Source organism: Leptinotarsa decemlineata, unplaced genomic scaffold (assembly GCF_025532065.1).
Source record: "Leptinotarsa decemlineata unplaced genomic scaffold, Ldec_3_MD MMD2_P_RNA_scaffold_4, whole genome shotgun sequence".
Taxonomy (NCBI): Eukaryota; Metazoa; Arthropoda; class Insecta; order Coleoptera; family Chrysomelidae; genus Leptinotarsa; species Leptinotarsa decemlineata.
In genome coordinates, this window is record NW_027412531.1 from 2,173,723 (window position 1) to 2,191,647 (window position 17,925).

A 17,925-nucleotide genomic window follows, 5' to 3' on the forward strand; every position below is an offset into this window, starting at 1 on the left:
ATTGAAAAAATATTTGAAACAATATGAGCAAACTGACGTTAAAAATATTGCAAAACCGCTTTGCACAAAAATGATATTGAAGCGTATCAAATTGTTTTTTGGGTATTGGTTAAGAATCAAGTATGTGATTCCCTAGAAACCCACAGCTATAACTTATTTTTTTATATTAGTCTTTCGTTGTGATTTTCAATCATATAATTGAATTTCTACTGTCATCGAGAGAGGTTATGGCTGATTATAACCATTATTTACTTGTGATATACTGTTTGGAACCTTTGGTGTAGTAATGAATATTACTGGAGTTTTTTCCCAACACCAAATCGTTATTTTTACACCTCGACACGTGTTTCGATCACCAAGTGATCATCTTCAAGAGGAAGATAAAACTAATAACTACTCAAAACTAAAGCTACTTATACTAATCAGGTACATCATACAGGTAGGTAATCAGTAATACCACCCATACAAGTGTACCATCCTAAATTAATTTTACAATTGGCCTTTCTATTATTTACAATATGTTCTAATGTATGTTTAAATGTTACAGCTATATATAGAATAATTTTCAGCTATATAAAATTAGTTTCACAATATTGCCTATCTAAATATATTTACAATGTGTCTTTTTGTAGTAATCAGTAAATCCAACAATATTATTTCAACAAGCTATATAGTATGCTATTTGGTATTGGTCCGTTATCGTTATTCATAATATTATTATGTTTACTTATTTCCACACTCTCATAGGCATCTAGTTGCCTGTTGTTATTAACTTGTCTAACTAATCTTAAAGAACTGAAGTCTATGGAATGGTTTTGTTGCAAAATATGATGGGCGACTACTGATTTTTCAGGCCTTCCATATTTTAAGTGTGCTATGTGTTCCTTATATCTCACTTCAATAGATCTTTTTGTCTGTCCATAATATTTTGCATCGCAGTCCTTACATTCAATTTCGTAAATTCCAGACTTTTCCGAATTCTCGACTTTGTCTTTTGGACTTCCCAAAAGGTTCTGCAGTGTATGACTTGTTTTAAAAACCACCTTCATACCTAGTTCCTTGAAAATATTTCCAAAGTTCTTCGTATATTGGTGGTATGGACTTTCAGAAAGGACAAAAACCAAGATAAATACATCTCAGTTCCATACCACCAATATACGAAGAACTTTGGAAAGATTTTCAAGGAACTAGGTATAAAGGTGGTTTTTAAAACAAGTCATACACTGCAGAGCCTTTTGGGAAGTCCAAAAGACAAAGTCGAGAATTCGGAAAAGTCTGGAATTTACGAAATTGAATGTAAGGACTGCGATGCAAAATATTATGGACAGACAAACAGATCTATTAAAGTGAGATATAAGGAACACATAGCACACTTAAAATATGGAAGATTTGAAAAATCAGCAGTCGCCCATCATATTTTGCAACAAAACCATTCCAAAGACTTCAGTTCTTTAAGATTAGTTAGACAAGTTAATAACAACCGGCAACTAGATGCCTATGAGAGTGTGGAAATGAGTAAACATAATAATATTATGAATAACGACAACGGACCAATACCAAATAGCATACTATATAGCTTGTTGAAATAATATTGTTGGGTTTACTGATTACTACAAAAAGACACATTCTAAATATATTTATTTACGCAATATTGTGAAACTGATTTTATATAGCTGAAAATTGTTCTATATAGAGCTGTAACATTCAAACATACATAAGGACATATTGTAAATAATAGAAAGGCCAATTGTAAAATTAATTTAGGGTCGTACACTTGTATGGGTGGTATTACTGATTAACTAGCTGTATGATGTACCTGATTAGTATAAGTAGCTTTAGTTTTGAGTAGTTATTAGTTTTATCTTCCTCTCAAAGATGATCACTTGGTGATCGAAACACATGTCGAGGTGTAAAAATAACGATTTGGTGTTGAGAAAAACTCCAGTAATATTCATGGCCATTATTATCAAATGATATGTAGATTTTTGCAATACTCTGTTACAGGATTCAAAAATTGGAATTTATCAAAAGATGTGGAGATTTATGGAAAGCAAGAGACCACCCGTTTTTGTGAAGACCTATGAAGAAGGTGTTCAGGTAATTCAATTAGTCGAAGAATTAATCAATCATTAAATGAAAACATCAATGTAAGATAAAGAATATAATTTTTATGTGATTTCTACCAAGTTTTCTATTTGTTATGACCGGTTTTGGTTTGTGAAACTATTCTCAAATAAACTAACTAGCCGTAACAAATAAAAGACTTGTTAAAAATCAGACAAAAGTTAATTTCTCCTTCCTAGAGTCAATATCAACTTCTACAATATAACTCTGTTAAAATTTGGTTTTTCGACCAGCTGTCGCCCCCTACGAACGATTACTTTCTGAAGTCATAACTTGTGCGACCTAAGGAAACGAGGTCTTACTTTTTAACGTGTGATTCCTAACACGGGTCATTTTTCTAACAATAAAACATATCATTTTCAAAAATTGACAAAATTAGCCCATCAGTAGACTCTTATCTCGGTTGGAATTTGTTCGATAACTACAATTTGTAAACATTCATACAACCCTCTTTTTATTGTATATCAACGAAATATTGGAAAAAAAACAAGAATCCAATATATTGCTTTGCAAACAACGGCACACGTGTCTCGTCATTCCTTCTGGATTCCAAGACATCGGCTACGGAGACATATCTTCACCGGCAGCAAATGATTGCATATTTTAATGAGGTTCTAGAAGTGATTTCGAATTGAGATGAAAGGCTCAATTCAATGTTCAAGGGTAGGGAGATAATTCATATTCAAAATAGTTTTCTATTTCATTCTGGAATGCTGCAGCAATACTCATGAAGCAACAATACAGGGTCAACAGGTACTTTCACAATGGCGTATAAATTAAGGGACAGAGTTTCATTTCACTTGATATTCTTATACTCATAACTTACTAGCTTTCACCCGCGGCTTTGTTCGCATTCATGCCATTGAATAAGTGTCAGTACAATAGAAATAAATCAATATGAGAACTATATTTTAATGCTTGGCTGGGATTATCGATTTTCAAAAATTATTACCTACCTAACCTAACCTAACCTAACTCAACCTAATCTAACCTATAAATATTACTGGAGTTTTTCCCAACACCAAATCGTTATTTTTATTACCTCGACACGTGTTTCGATCACCAAGTGATCATCTTCAAGAGGAAGATTAATCCTCTTGAAGATGATCACTTGGTTATCAAAACACGTGTCGAGGTGTTGGAAATAACGATTTGGTGTTTGGAAAAACTTCAGTAATATTCATTACTATACCAAAGGTTCCAAACAGTGCATCATAACCTAACCTATCTTATCCTTTTCTAACCTATCCTAACCTAACCAACAAAGTAGCTCGATTTTGAGATTCTTTTGACAAACAATTTTTTTATCTTACATAAAAAATATTTTTTCTTTAATTAAAAGTTTAATATGTTACTTCTAATAATTCAAAGAACATGTGAACAAAATTTCATGATGAACCCTTTAATTAGTTTTCGCGTGAAACCTTAACAAACAAACTCACATTCGCTTTTATAATATTGGTAGGTATGTATATTCAATATTATAAGTGTAACAATGACCGATAGAAAAATATTTCAAAATATATTACAACTACAGCGTGACTCTCCGTCGATGGTAGGTTAGACATTTCTGGAAAACGCAAAGCATGATTTTTCTGAAAATTCCACCTCTCACATTTCCTTACCTTTTCTATCGATCTAAAATATTTTCAGCTTCGCGGCGTTGCCACTTCCATCAAAAAGTCCTAGCAACTTTATTTTTTTGAATGGAACACCCCGTATATTAATGCATTTTTGGAATTGCCCTAGTATTTTAATACTTTCTTGTCGATAATGTCCTATACCTATTTCTATCTGTTTTCGAGATAAAAAATAAATTGTGCTAAATATGGTCCAAAACATAGCCTTAATTGAAATTAAGTACATCAGTACTCTCAATTCATGAAAAGTTGATATTTTGATGATAGTTTGGACAAACTCGAAATATTCAAATAACACCAAGAAATCGACTCCATATCATACAGGGCGTGCTAAAATTACTATTATTTCCATTGTGCATAAAAGTAGTCAAAAGTTCATTTTTTCAAATGAAACCCCCTGTATATTACTCGGTAAATTGAAAGATGGTGAAAAATGCTTCAAGATGATATATCATGTCCCAATACCTAAATCGTCAAGTTTTCTCAATAAAGTCGCTTCTTCTAGAAACATTATTTTTTTTTAGAATTTGGATTCAGGTAGCAGTGGGATTATCAAGCTTATAGCAGTTCGGTTACTTTTATGAGTAATTTACAAAGAGTTATCGACGGTGTTTCAAATCATCTTCCAAAATGAATGCAAATATCGATTATTCTAACGAAGTTCTTATGAAATTATTTATTATACACATGAACAAAGTGATCAAATCATTGTCAGAACGTGTAAAACATTCAATCAAATGTATCCTGAATCAACACCAATGAACGAGAGAAAGTTTGTAAGGTTACAAAATAATTTCCTTAACTATGGCTCAAAGTTTCCAGGGAACAACTGTACCAAAAATCATTCATTTCTAGGTAAAAAGTAAGATTTTGTGGGCTAAAACATGTGAAAGTACAGACAATAACAGAATAGGATGATTCAAAATAACAAAATTGTAAATAAAATATCACATTTTCACAATAAATGCTGAAAATGTTGTCCATTACATTCTAAACACTCAAAATTGTTTTTTTGTACGCGACTTGTGGTTGCTTTTTCAATTTCCTGGGGATCCAGATCTTCAATACTCCGCACTATTCGCCGTCGCAATTATTCTTTGGTAGTCACTGGAGTACTATATACCCTTCCTTTTAAAACATCCCATAAAAAAAAGGCAAGTGGCGTGAGATCGGGTGATTTCGGTGGCCAATCCCACGGCCCTAAACGCCTAAACCAACGATCGTCGAAGAGTTCGTCAAGTTTCCTGAAAACTTCCTGGGTGGAATGAGCTGGCGCTCCGTCCAGTTGAAACCACGGATTCCTATATTCCTATAAAGGCAAATTATCAACAAAATAGGTTACAGTCGTCCTTTATATTTGGAGATATCTCTCCGCATTCAGTGTGTCTTCATAAATAAAAAAGATAATTTTATTGTTCTTCAGAATACAGAAAACATTCAGGTCAAATTTTTCTTGAAACCCCATTTCTTTTGTAACATGAGGATTATGATCAGCCCAAAAATGTTTATTTCTTCTATTGAAAATACCATCCCTCGTAAATTTTGATTCGTCGCTTCAAATTATTTTTGACAAAAATTACCGATCTTCCTGTGTATGAATCAAAAGGGATTCACAAAAATGCATTCTACTTTCGAAGTCTTCTGCTTTTAGAGCTTGAACTTTGGTAAATTTATACGGATGCATTCCGTGATTCTTCAAAATTCGTTGTACTGAAGCATGTGATACACCTAAATCTTTTTCTGCACTGCGAATGGAAGCTTCTGGATATACATAAAAATATGTCAAAACGTCAACAGTATTGTCCTCATTTGAAGTAACAGGTTTTGGTAATGTTGAAGGCGCTTTTAACATGGAGCCATAGTTGAGGAAATTATTTTGTAATCTCACAAACTTCCTCTCATTCATTGGTGTTAATTCAGGATACATTTGGTTGAATTTTCTACAAGTTCTGGCAATGATTTGATCACAATGTCCGTGTATAATAAATAATTTCATAAGAACTTCGTTTGAATAATCAATATTTGCATTCATTTTTGGCGATTTTTTGAAACACCGTCAATAACCATTTATCAATTACTTATAAAAGACACCAAACTGCCATAAGCTTGATATTTCCACGGCTACCTAGAAATCAAATTCTTTAAAAATTATTTTCTGTACAACTGTTATTGAAAATCTCTTTGATAGAAACACTTCAATCAGAACACCTACCAAAAAATCATTTAGGAAAGTTCACACATGCAGTTCGTGCTATTGGTAATATTAAATCCCTGTGAAGTTACTGACGATGACGAAGTAGTATTCAGTCCAACTGTAGAAAGTGCTTCATGACTAACCAATAATCCTCCTTAAAATAACGTGAGTTGGCGTATGTAGTTGTAACATATGCCTTGTAATCCAAAGATCGTGTGTTCAAATCCCATGGACCCTTTAATTTTTTTATTATCAGCAGTAACGTTATACAAAAAAATTTGTATGATACATTTGTTAAAAGTGATTTTATTTTGCTCGTGAGTTTGCTCCACTTGCTGACGCTCGTTTTGCAATAATCCCCACTCACAAAATAAAATGCCACTTTCCACACTTGTAGGTAAAACGTGAATAACTATTTTTCCACAAAAACGGCTTTATTAAGAAAACTTGACGGTTTAGGTATATGGACATGTATATCATCTTGAAGCAATTTTCACCATCTTTCAATTTATCGAGTAATATACCGGGGGTTTCATTTGAAAAAATGAACTTTCGACTACTTTTATGCACAATGGAAATAATAGTAATTTTAGCACGCCCTGTATAATATGGAGTCGATTTCTTGGTGTCATTTGAATATTTCTAATTTGTCCAAACTATCATCAAAATATCAACTTTTCATGAATTGAGAGTACTCATGTACTTAATTTCAATTAAGGCTATGTTTTGGACCATATTTAGCACAATTTATTTTTCATCTCGAAAACAGATAGAGATAGGTATAGGACATTATTAACAAAAAAGTATTAAAATACTGGAGCGATTCCAAAAATGTATTAATATACGTGGTGTTCCATTTAAAAAAATATAATTGCTAGGACTTTTTGATAGAAATGGCAACGCCGCAATGCTGAAAATATTTTAGATCGATAGAACAGGTAAGGAAATATGAGAGGTGAAATTTTCAGAAAAATCATGCTTTGCGTTTTCCAGAAACGTCTAACCTACCATCGACCGTGAGTCACTCTGTATACGTGGCGTACACATTCATATTATGACGATTACAACTTTTTGAATCGTTATATCTCAAAAAGGGTGGCTCGTAGGAAAAAAGTATTGATACATTTTTGTAGAAAATTTTATGTTCTTCAATTTTTGTCGAAAATAATTTTATGATAAAACCCACCTTTTTGGTGAAAATCGCGAAAAACTCATTTTTTTGACTTTTGACCTTGAATACATTTTTTTCCATAGATGGGAGAGATGGGAAACTTTCAAATTTCATTTTAGATTATACTTCAAACAATATTACTAATTTAGGTAGCTTCACTCTTATTTTTTGGTCTGATTTGACCGGACTATAGAGCCTACTGTGTAGGTAGTTGGGAGAATTTCATTTCGAAATGTATTTTATTCGTCCAAATTTACATTTTCAAAAAGGTTATTTTCAAATATTCCATCGAGGATATATTATTCAGTGTTGTATTCATTGGCATTCATGAACTTGACAGATAAAAATTCAATGATTTCTTTCCAGAGGGTGCTGGACGGAAATTATGCCTTTCTTATGGAGTCCACAATGTTGGACTACGCCGTCCAGAGAGATTGCAATTTGACACAAATTGGAGGATTACTTGACTCGAAAGGATATGGCATCGCAACGCCCAAGGGTAGCCAATGGAGGGACAAAATATCTCTGGCAATACTGGAGCTACAAGAAAAAGGCGTGATCCAAATTTTATATGATAAATGGTGGAAAAATACTGGCGACGTTTGTAATCGAGACGATAAAAATAAAGAATCCAAGGCGAATGCTCTTGGAGTAGAAAATATTGGTGGGTATATTTCTTCTGTTTCGAAGAAAATTTTGTATTTTTTTGAAAATGGCAATAAAGTCACCAATAACTAACCCTATCGATTTTCTACTGATCAATATTTCTTTCAGTGTGAAAAGTAATAATGAATTTTTATTTTTTTTTATTCTTATATTTCATGTAATTGATTATGTTTTTTATTTCTCAAAAAATGCAATGTTAACCAAAGCTTTGTCAATGAGAGTTTCTCTTTTGACAATAAAGTACATTTATTATTATTATTATTTTTTTCACCGTAGTGTGCGCTGGTCAGGCCCTATTCCCCGAAGGCCCGATACATTCGCGAGGGCGCGCCAGCATTATCAACCAATGACCACTCCCCACACCGTGAGGTAAGTGATCATTGGGTCCGAGAATCATATGCCCTGAGCAAGCGCAGTTAGCCAAGAATGGCAGCCTTCTGCATCTGTGCGGCTAAGATTTCTGCCTCAATCTCGATATTTTATCTGGTTTTCCGAACCGAAATTGTATCAAATGCCTTACGGTAATCGATCCAGGCCATAGAGAGGTTACGCTTATATTGCATCGAGTCCTGCGTTACACATCTATCAATGAGCAGGTTCTCTTTACATCCAGCGACTCCTCTCTTCGACCCTCTCTGCTCATATATCCTTTCGAACACTCGGTCAACTGCGGTGAGTATCCGTGTATATAAGATGCTTGTGAACAACTTATAACACGAATTCAAGCATGTTATCGGTCTGTAATTCTTAGGAATCGACAAATCTCCGCTTTCGGGGATAGGAACGGTCCACCCCTCGACAAACCAATCCGGAATCGGCTGCTCTTCGTCCAGCCATGAGTTGAAAACTCTGACCAGATGGCGGTGGGTACTTGGTATTTTTTTCCACCAATAAGTGTTCAGCCCATCTGGGCCTGGAGCAGCAAAGTTCTTGGAACCAACAAGGGCCATTCGAACGTCATTCGGGGTTATCGGGTTGAGCAGTTCGTTGAGCTCAGGCTGTTGAAGCTCTTTGTTGAAAGCTTCGAACTGCGCTAGGGCTGGAGTGTCTAAGTTGAGTGGCTGCGGGTGTTCATAGATATCCTTCCAGAAGGATTCCACCTGATTAGCGGTCGGCGGATTATCTACCATACGTGGAAGCTCTTGGAGTGAGCGAAAAGGTTTTTTTTGCGGAACCTAAGGTTTTCCGCGATACTCCCTTATCATTATTATTATTATTACTTCAATATTCCTGGAAAATTACCTGTTTAAATAGGGAATGAAATAGAATAACAAATATTAGAGAACAATTGACATAAATATGTTATCGAACGGCCAAGATTTTTTGAAAATCCATTACGTATTCAAGAATAAAAAAAATAATAATGTAAAACCAGATTGCATTTAAAAGTTTTTATATTCATGAAATCAATCATTATCTTCGACAGATAAAGAATACTTTGTAAAATATTTCTTGAATTTGATGGCGGAATTAGTGTTCTTTATGTATTTGGGCAGTCTATTGTAAATTTTCCTTCCAGTAAAGCTCAATGGATTCCAACTATGTATTTGGATAGTTCTTAAATGGTTTGATTTCCTTATGAAGTGATCATGAAAATCAGAATTGACATTCTCTGTATCTGTAGTTTCCCAGTGACCTGTCCACCTTCCAAGAAGGTGGACAGGTCACTGGGAAACATCTCCTTTATATCGGTAGGTGAAGGCCAAGACTCGGCGAACACATATTCTCTTTGGCAACCTTGAAGTGTCTCACGACAGTCTTCGTGAAGGTTTTGAAAGGTGCAGTGACATTACTGTTGTTGCGCGGCTTCTTCAACCTTCTTGGGTTTCCCTCAGTGAAGGTGAAGAGAAGGGAGCACTTATAGTTACTGCCACTCCTGCCTCTTTAGCTCTTTTTCTCCTTTTGGAATTGGCGCTACAAATGCGGTTACGCCTTTGCCTTTGTATTATATCACGAGGTGATCTGCCATGTCCAGCCTCATTTCGAGCGGTAGATTGGGGTGGACCTTTCTGTTCGTCCCCAGCCACCGCCATAGATTGAGGTGAGCATTTCTATGCAGCCTTGGGATTGGTTTTTGTTTTTTCTCTGTCTGTTTTTATATTTGTTTCATTCATGTGTGTTCTCACGAGTAGCAGGGGAAGAGTTGGTCACTCTGGCAGAGCCCCGCATTAACGGAGGAAGGCTGATTACAATGAGGTTTTGCCCAGTTCCCCAAGGAGATCGTTCGTAACCACGTATCACCCTGATGCGGCCATTTAGCTGTCGGCACGATTCCTCACACCTTAGCTTGGGTAGGCTGGTCCACGGTGGCATGTTTCACAAAGGCTTTTGGGGAGGTTTGGTTCCTCTCACACTAGTTATTTCTGCCACCGACCAGGAGTCCGGCGATGTCGTCCGTAAGGCCACGTTGGCTTCCCGGACAGGGCTCCCGGTCTCCACCACCTCCCAGTTTTTCTATCCACCACCTGGGGACGCGCGCGATAAGTAGCCCAACCCACGGGCAGAATTGACGCATAAGAGATATGCGTATCAATGTCCAATGAATTTCTAGGTTTGCATATTTTAGTAGTTAGTTGCTTTATTTTGTGATATTGTTACGTTTCAATTTTGCACTAGATCCAAACTACTCCTATGTGACCTTTCAAAACACTACCTCACCTTTCAAGATCTTTATTCAGAGGATGTTAACAATATAATTCAGTTACAAGTTGATTTTATTCATTTAACATCATAGTAATAGGAATATTCCGTTCCATAGAAAACCATACCTGAAATGTACAAAAATATATGTGAGCTCCCTGACTAACTGCTTTGATCAGTACTTAACACTCACTTCGCATTCTCCTATTGCCCATTGACGTTGGAAATCCGAAATTCCTCGCTAGGTTGAAATAGTTGTTATTGTATATTTCTCAGTTTTCTTCGCCTATCATTTTTCAGCCGTTGTCTGCCTTATTCTCTATACCTTTTCAAGAATATGTATTGCATAGATTATTATTCATCACTTCCAGAAGGTTTACTACATATTAGAGCTATATCGCCTGAAAAACAATATTAGTTAGCTCTGGGTTTCTGAATACTGTAAATATTAAATACGGTAAATATTCTGCATAATATGAATGTTCAAATATTCGTACTGAATGGGAAAGATGTGTCGACTCAACCTTATATGTTTCTATTCCATGGCATAAATAAGGATTGATAAATAGTTGAAAATAGGTTGGAGTCAATATTTTTGTAAACATTCAATAACAAGGTTAAGAGACAGCTGTTGGTTGACATCCGCCGAACTTTCGTAGTGTCGTTCCGACGACCTACACCGAACTAGTTCTGCAGTTGTTCACGGGTGAGGGATTGATCGGTTACTCAAATTGTCAAGGGTGGTTTTAGGGTTGCATTGCTGGGAGAAGGAGTTGTGATGGGTCACGGAGTTGTTGATGATGTCTCGAGTGGCTGTGGAGGAATTGATTGATATATGATGTGCACAGCGCCCCCTTGGAGCTAGTAGTGTAGATTAGACACACTGTCGCAACAACTGGATAGCTGTCAGATGTGGTAGTCTCTGGGATTTCGATGTTGACCTTCGTTGAGCTAGATTGATAGTTCAAGGGTACCATCTGACTGATTTGTAGGATATATATGGTTGTATTTTTGCCATCCTTCACGGGGATTATTTCTACAAGTCAGGATTATATAGTGGAAGACTGATTGGTCATTTTGGTGTGTATATTTGCAGTCTGAAACTTAAACTCCATAGAGGATTTTTGGTGGTTACCGAACTCATTGTGCCAGGTGGAAGGATTTCCGAAATCAGATTCATAAGAAACCAGAAGGCCCTTAGTCACTCATCAAGTCCCAGTAGGACATCCGTGCAGAATACCACACATGAAGAAACGTACAGAAAACCCCCTGGCCAGGGTTTTTATTTTCCTTCTATTAACATATTCTCTGGTTTCCTGCAACGTCAGTAGTCACATTGCGGAACTCAACCTCTGCAACAGTTATTGGATCAAATACGGGAACCAGTTGCACTAACCCAGTTTTCCCAACGTGCTCACCTTTGGGGTGTTTGTACAGGCCGTCCCATATCAAGAAGTCGAAGTGAGAAGTCTCAGGATCATCGTTGGAACCAGTGTAGTCACAGGATTACGGTTCGAACCAGAGTATCTCAGGATCATCGTTGGAACCAGAGTAATCTCAGGATCACGGCTGGGACCAGAGAAGTCTCAGGATCATCGTTGAAACCAGAGTAGTCTCAGGATCACGGTTGGAACCAAAGTCTCAGGGTCACCGTTGGAACACGCAAGTCTTTAATGTATACTTGAAATTTGGACATTATGTACCTATTTATGCCAGTACTTTTCTGAATTCTGATCTATTTATAACCAAATATTCCTTTGAATGAGTGAGTGACTTTCGCATTCAAAGGTATAGATTTTAAATATTTTGTGATTTACATATTCAATTCTACAATTATTGTAGAAGAGAGGTGTACTTAAATCTTCAGGCATTAGTTTCTTGTCTATATACATATAACTAGATTTTTCAAAGTTTATGAAAATTAGGCCACAATGAAATGGCACAAAGATCATTATTTATTTTATTTTTCAATTCACTTACGTTTTTATCGAAATAAACCAAAGTTGTGTAATCTGCAAACAATTTCAATTTATGATTCAATTTCGAAAACGAATTTATTTACATGAGAAAGATGGTAGGCCCAAGAATAAATCCTTGAGGTACGCCACGTGAAACGCTTCTCATCTGTGAATTGAGTTCTTCTTCTTCTTGTGAATTGAGTAATTCTGAATTACTGTATGAGAAGTTTTGCATAGTCATTCCGGTTTCTTTAACAATTACCATATAGTGTAAATCATCTGGAGGTGATGAAAAATGTTTCATCAATGTTATCAGTATTGCTATGATACAAGCGAGCACTATCGTCATCTGTTGTCATGTAGTGGAAAATCTGTAGTGCAATGTTCCCATTTTTCCAACTGAAACTATATTGATTTCGCAAGGACTTATACCAATTGAAATTACATGTTTCCATGTATTATAAAAGTGAATCGGTATAAAATTTTCATCAATTCGATGAACATTTTCGTTTCAATTCTTCAACTCGATATTTTAATTCCAGTTCATCATTTTGATGGTAATACTTTTTACAGGAGGGGTTTTTGTTGTCCTTCTCTGCGGTCTTGCTTTGGCAATTATTGTAGCCATATTGGAGTTTTGTTGGAATAGCAGGAAGAACGCCCAGACAGATCGACAATCTCTCTGCTCAGAAATGGCTGAGGAACTGCGATTTGCAGTGAGATGTCATGGATCACGTCAAAGACCTGCTTTGAGACGAGCTTGTACACGTTGTAGTCCGGCAACGACATATGTTCCGGCTGCTCTTGATTTACCACACCTCAATGGGGTAAGTATTCCAGATTATGCGAGTGTCAATTATTTAGGTTCTATATAAACCGAAGACAACATCATTAGAATATTACTAGAGTTTTTTCCCAATACCAAACCGTTATTTTAACACCTCGAAACGTTTCGATTACCAAGTGATTATCTTCAAGAGAAAGATCAAACTCATCATTAAAACTTATGATAATATCACGATGAGGTATATAATTTCATGGGCCATTTCAACTGAAAGAAATCGGTTCCTCTCAGGGGCGAAATAATGAATTTCCAGAATGAAATGATTTGTTGAAGCAATATTGTTTATTGCGGAGAAAGCTGATTCAGAAAGAATGATCATGAAGAAATATCCTCTTAGTTATTTCAAAGGTGTGATTTCGTTTCATCCTTTTCATAAAAAAAAACGTATGCCTATCAAATCACAAGCGATTTTGGTGAAATTGGTGACACTTATGAATCGTTGTATTTATGCCACGTGCCAATATAGAGGTGCCTGCAGTATATTTTCTAATACCCGCTGTGAGTAGTCCCACTTGTTCCAACCCCATAAATAATTTTGAAATGATCCATGAACTATTTGAGATCAAGATATAATAATAATTGCTTGAAACCTCCCGAAATCTTCAAAAGCAAACTAAACTTCTCTGAAGAGGTGACATACCTTGGTACTATCCTCGACAAGAAGCTAACATGGAACTCTCATCTACAGAGTGGAGCAAAAAGAGCATACGTGGCTCATGAGCAATGTCGGAGGACAATGGGATGCGCATGGGGTATTTCACCCCGTGTGGTCACCTGGATCTACACTGCAATAATAAGACCTATATTAACGTATGGAGCCATTGCATGGGGACCAAAAGTTCTACAAGCAACAGCCATCCAAAAATTATATCAAATACAGCGACTGGCTTGTTTAAACATCACAGGAGCCATGAGAACAACACCAACCGCGGCAATGGAATTAATCACGGGTCTGAACCCTCTGGATCTGTACGTTAAGGAGGTTGCGTCAATGGCCATGGTACGATTGCGCACGGCTGGTGTAAACCTCGAAGTAGGAATGGGTCATTTGAGGCTGGGCCTATGACGGGAAGCGTTTACTGCGCAACCTTTGCTGCAGGCAACAAGCGATGCAACTGAACCCAGGTTTGTGTTTAATAAACCCTACAAGACACAAATTGAGGAGAACACAGAGTCAGATGCTACAAATGCAATACGGATTTATACAGACGGCTCAAAAACCAAAGAAGGCTCAGGATGTGGAGTGTACTTCAGATCACTAAACCTAAGGATTAAGTGAGGAATGGGAAGAAATACCAGCGTGGTTCAAACAGAACTGGCTGGTATCTCAATCGCCACAAAAGAAATTACCAAAAAAGGAATTTCTGTCGAAAACATAACAATCTGCACTGGTAGCAGACATGCACTATTAGCCTTGAACAGACAGCGTGTTACCTCAGGGCTAGTACTAGAGTGCCACCAAGATCTAGCCAAAGCCTCGGTAGGTGGGTTAAAGGGCACGACAGGAGTAAAGGTAATAGCATTGCCGACTCTTCAGCCAAGGAAGCGGCTGGAATGAAAATTTTAGGACCCAATGGCACCCACGGCCTGATGACTTCGACAATTGCGGAACTAGTCAAGTGGTACACCCATGCTCAATCCTTAAAGAGATGGGATGTATCCTTGCCAGGATCACCTTGGGCGACCCTGGGAAGCTGGCGCCGAAGAAATATCTGGCGATGACCAGGAAAAATCTACGCCTTACAGTAGGATTTCTAACTGGCCACTGTCAACTAAGGAAACACATCCATAATATGGGGCTAGTGGACACACCTCTATGCAGGATGTGTGAACAGGAAGATGAGACTGTCAGGCATATCCTGTGCGAGTGCCCGGAGTTATCGTCAATAAGAGAGTGTGTATTCGGCGAGTCTTGGCCTACACCTGCCAATATAAAGGAGATGTCTCCCAGCGACCTGTCCCCCTTCCTGGAAAGGACAGGATGGACGATGACCTAGGAGGACAACTCTTCAGGAGGATGAACAATGGGTCACATGTGGCCTAAGTGCGTGGGCTTACACTCGCTCTCCTTACTCTACAGATACAGAGATAATAATATTTGAATTCAACCGCGATACAGATTTATGATGCACTTTTTGGAACCTTTAGTGTAGTAATGAATATTACTGGAATTTTTTTCCAACACCAAATCGTTATTTTTAACACCTCGACACGTGTTTCGATCACCAAGTGATCATCTTCAAAGAGGAAGATTGAAAAACTTAGTTTTTCAATTGGGTGTGTGGTGGTGTTGGGAAAAAACTCCAGTAATATTCGCGATAAAGATGTATATCAATAAATGAATATATGAGTTTCCAAAATCAAAGTTAATATTCAATCAAAAGTGTACTCACCTAACCCTAGACAATCGAACCACGGAGCTCAGCAAGAAAGAAAATTAAATTATCAAATCTTGAAAACTGAAACGTGACTCAATCAGAAGAAACTGAAAATTTCCACATATCCGATGTTGCAATTGTTTGACACGTGGAAGGCCATGAGTATTCAGTTTTGGACCATAAACGACACGAGAAACTCGTTTAAATTAATGGGTATTGCACAATATACAGATGGTTACTCAGCAATTTCTTTGTGTATTTTCTTGTTGGGAAATATCTATAAACAATTAGATATTGTAAGCCAGTGACCTTCTCACGTACACCAAGACATGAGTGGGGATAATTAGGTCAACTTTGATGGCAGGGAGAGATATATAAATATGCCAATATAGTTCAGATACGAGAGAATGATAATAATAATAATAATAATAATAATAATAATAATATTTATTCACTATTTTTGATACACTTGGGTATATATGGTAAGTCAGTTGTACTACAGGCTAGTAAAGATAAAAAGAGTTGGAGATTGAACACAGAATCACCTCTAAATATACACATATACACATATATACACACATATACAAGTAAGCATAGATGCCCACAAATCAACTAAACATTTTACATCATTCACATAATTTAATCTAAATAAAATTTCGTCCACTGTGAATTTGATTGTTTGTGAGATTGTCAATTAAAAAATCTTGGTAACTGTAATAGCCTCTTTCTAAAAGCATAGTTTTAACATAATCATGGAATACCTTGTCACTTGTGATTTTTTTAACTTCATTTGGCAGCTTATTGAAGCACGTAATGGCATTATACTGAGGGGATTTTTTATAGCTTGTCATGAGATGCTGTGGGATTTTTAGAAGATCACCGTTTCTTGTATTATGACTGTGATCTGAAGCAGTCTTATCATATAATTTATTGTTTTGCCTAACAAATGAAATACATTTAAAAATGAAGATGGAAGGGGCTGTCAATATTTTTTTGTCTATAAAGACTGGCCGGCAGCTATCCCGGAAATCCATATTGAAGATTAGCTTTATGATGCGTTTTTGTGCTATGAAGACTCTGGAAAAATCCCTTGCTCTGCCCCAAGCCATAATATTAAGACTTATAGGAGGGTAGGCCATAGCATAATATATGCTGAGTAAGGCAGTTTCATCCAAACAGGATTTCAGCTGTTTTATGGCATAGTATGCTCTATTTAACTTAGCACATATATAGTCCACCTGCCTTTCCCAATTTAGATTGGCGTCTAGGAATGTCCCTAAAAATTTCATTTCTTCAGAAGTTTTAATGTCATAACTAGAGTGTCGACCAATTGGAATATTTCTTCGGAAGTGAAAGTTAACACTGATCGATTTAGAAGTATTCAGAATGAGCTTATTTCTTTGGCACCAGGTACTGAACTGATCAATAATATGTTTAGATTTGCTGATGAGTTGCTCAGCATTATTGCTTGCTATGGTTATCGTTGTATCATCAGCAAACATTGTGACGTAGCCCCCCCTTATATGTTGAGGAAGATCATTAACATAGAGAAGAAACAGTAGAGGTCCTAGAACAGAGCCCTGTGGCACCCCGAGTTTTACCGTCTTTGACTCAGATGTAACTCCATTGCAGATTACAACCATTTCTCTGTTTGTCATATAGGATTGTATCCAATTTATTATATTTCGTGGAAACCCGAACAATGACAGTTTTTTTTTATGAGAAATTCCGCGCATACTGTATCAAACGCTTTTGATAGATCGAAAAATAGTGAGATCACATAATTTTTTTTATCAATCTCTGTGTAAATATAATTCAGAAGATGATAGGAAGCTGTTTCTATAGATTTATTTTTCCTGAAACCATGCTGAGACATACATAACAGCCTATTTGATTCCAAATGATCCATAACCCTACGTTCTACAACTTTTTCAAATAATTTAGATATCGAGCATAACAAAGATATTTGCCTATAGTTGTCCCTTTCTGTGGGGTTTCCTTTTTTATATACAGGTATAACGAGTGATTTTTTCAGAATTTCTGGAATGAGACAAAGAGAGTTCAGAGTCAGATTCAGAGAAACAGAACTAGATTAGATCCAAGATTCAGTTAAATAGCCATGAGGCTATAAATAGTAAGAAGGTAGATTTGAGACCCAATGTGAATCAATTGAAGAGAGATTCAATTGGAGATTCCTAAAAAGTGCGAAAAGTATAAAGTTGCTGTGCTCCAAAAGTTCGATGGTCTACGACGAGATGCGTAAGTTTTTAAAAACAAACTGTAATTTCAGTAATAGACTTGAATTGTGAT

The 17,925-nt window shown here is 36.4% G+C and overlaps 1 protein-coding gene across 1 annotated transcript in view; it reads left to right on the top strand.

Moving 5' to 3' along the window:
* LOC111516189 (glutamate receptor ionotropic, kainate 2) overlaps positions 1-17,925 on the top strand; it is a 213,017-nt gene that overhangs the window by 174,667 nt on the left and 20,425 nt on the right. Inside the window, exons 14-16 of the mRNA XM_074186656.1 lie at positions 2,005-2,097; positions 7,496-7,793; positions 12,967-13,220. Coding sequence (XP_074042757.1) covers positions 2,005-2,097; positions 7,496-7,793; positions 12,967-13,220 — 645 coding nt within the window. The remainder of the gene's footprint in view (positions 1-2,004; positions 2,098-7,495; positions 7,794-12,966; positions 13,221-17,925) is intronic.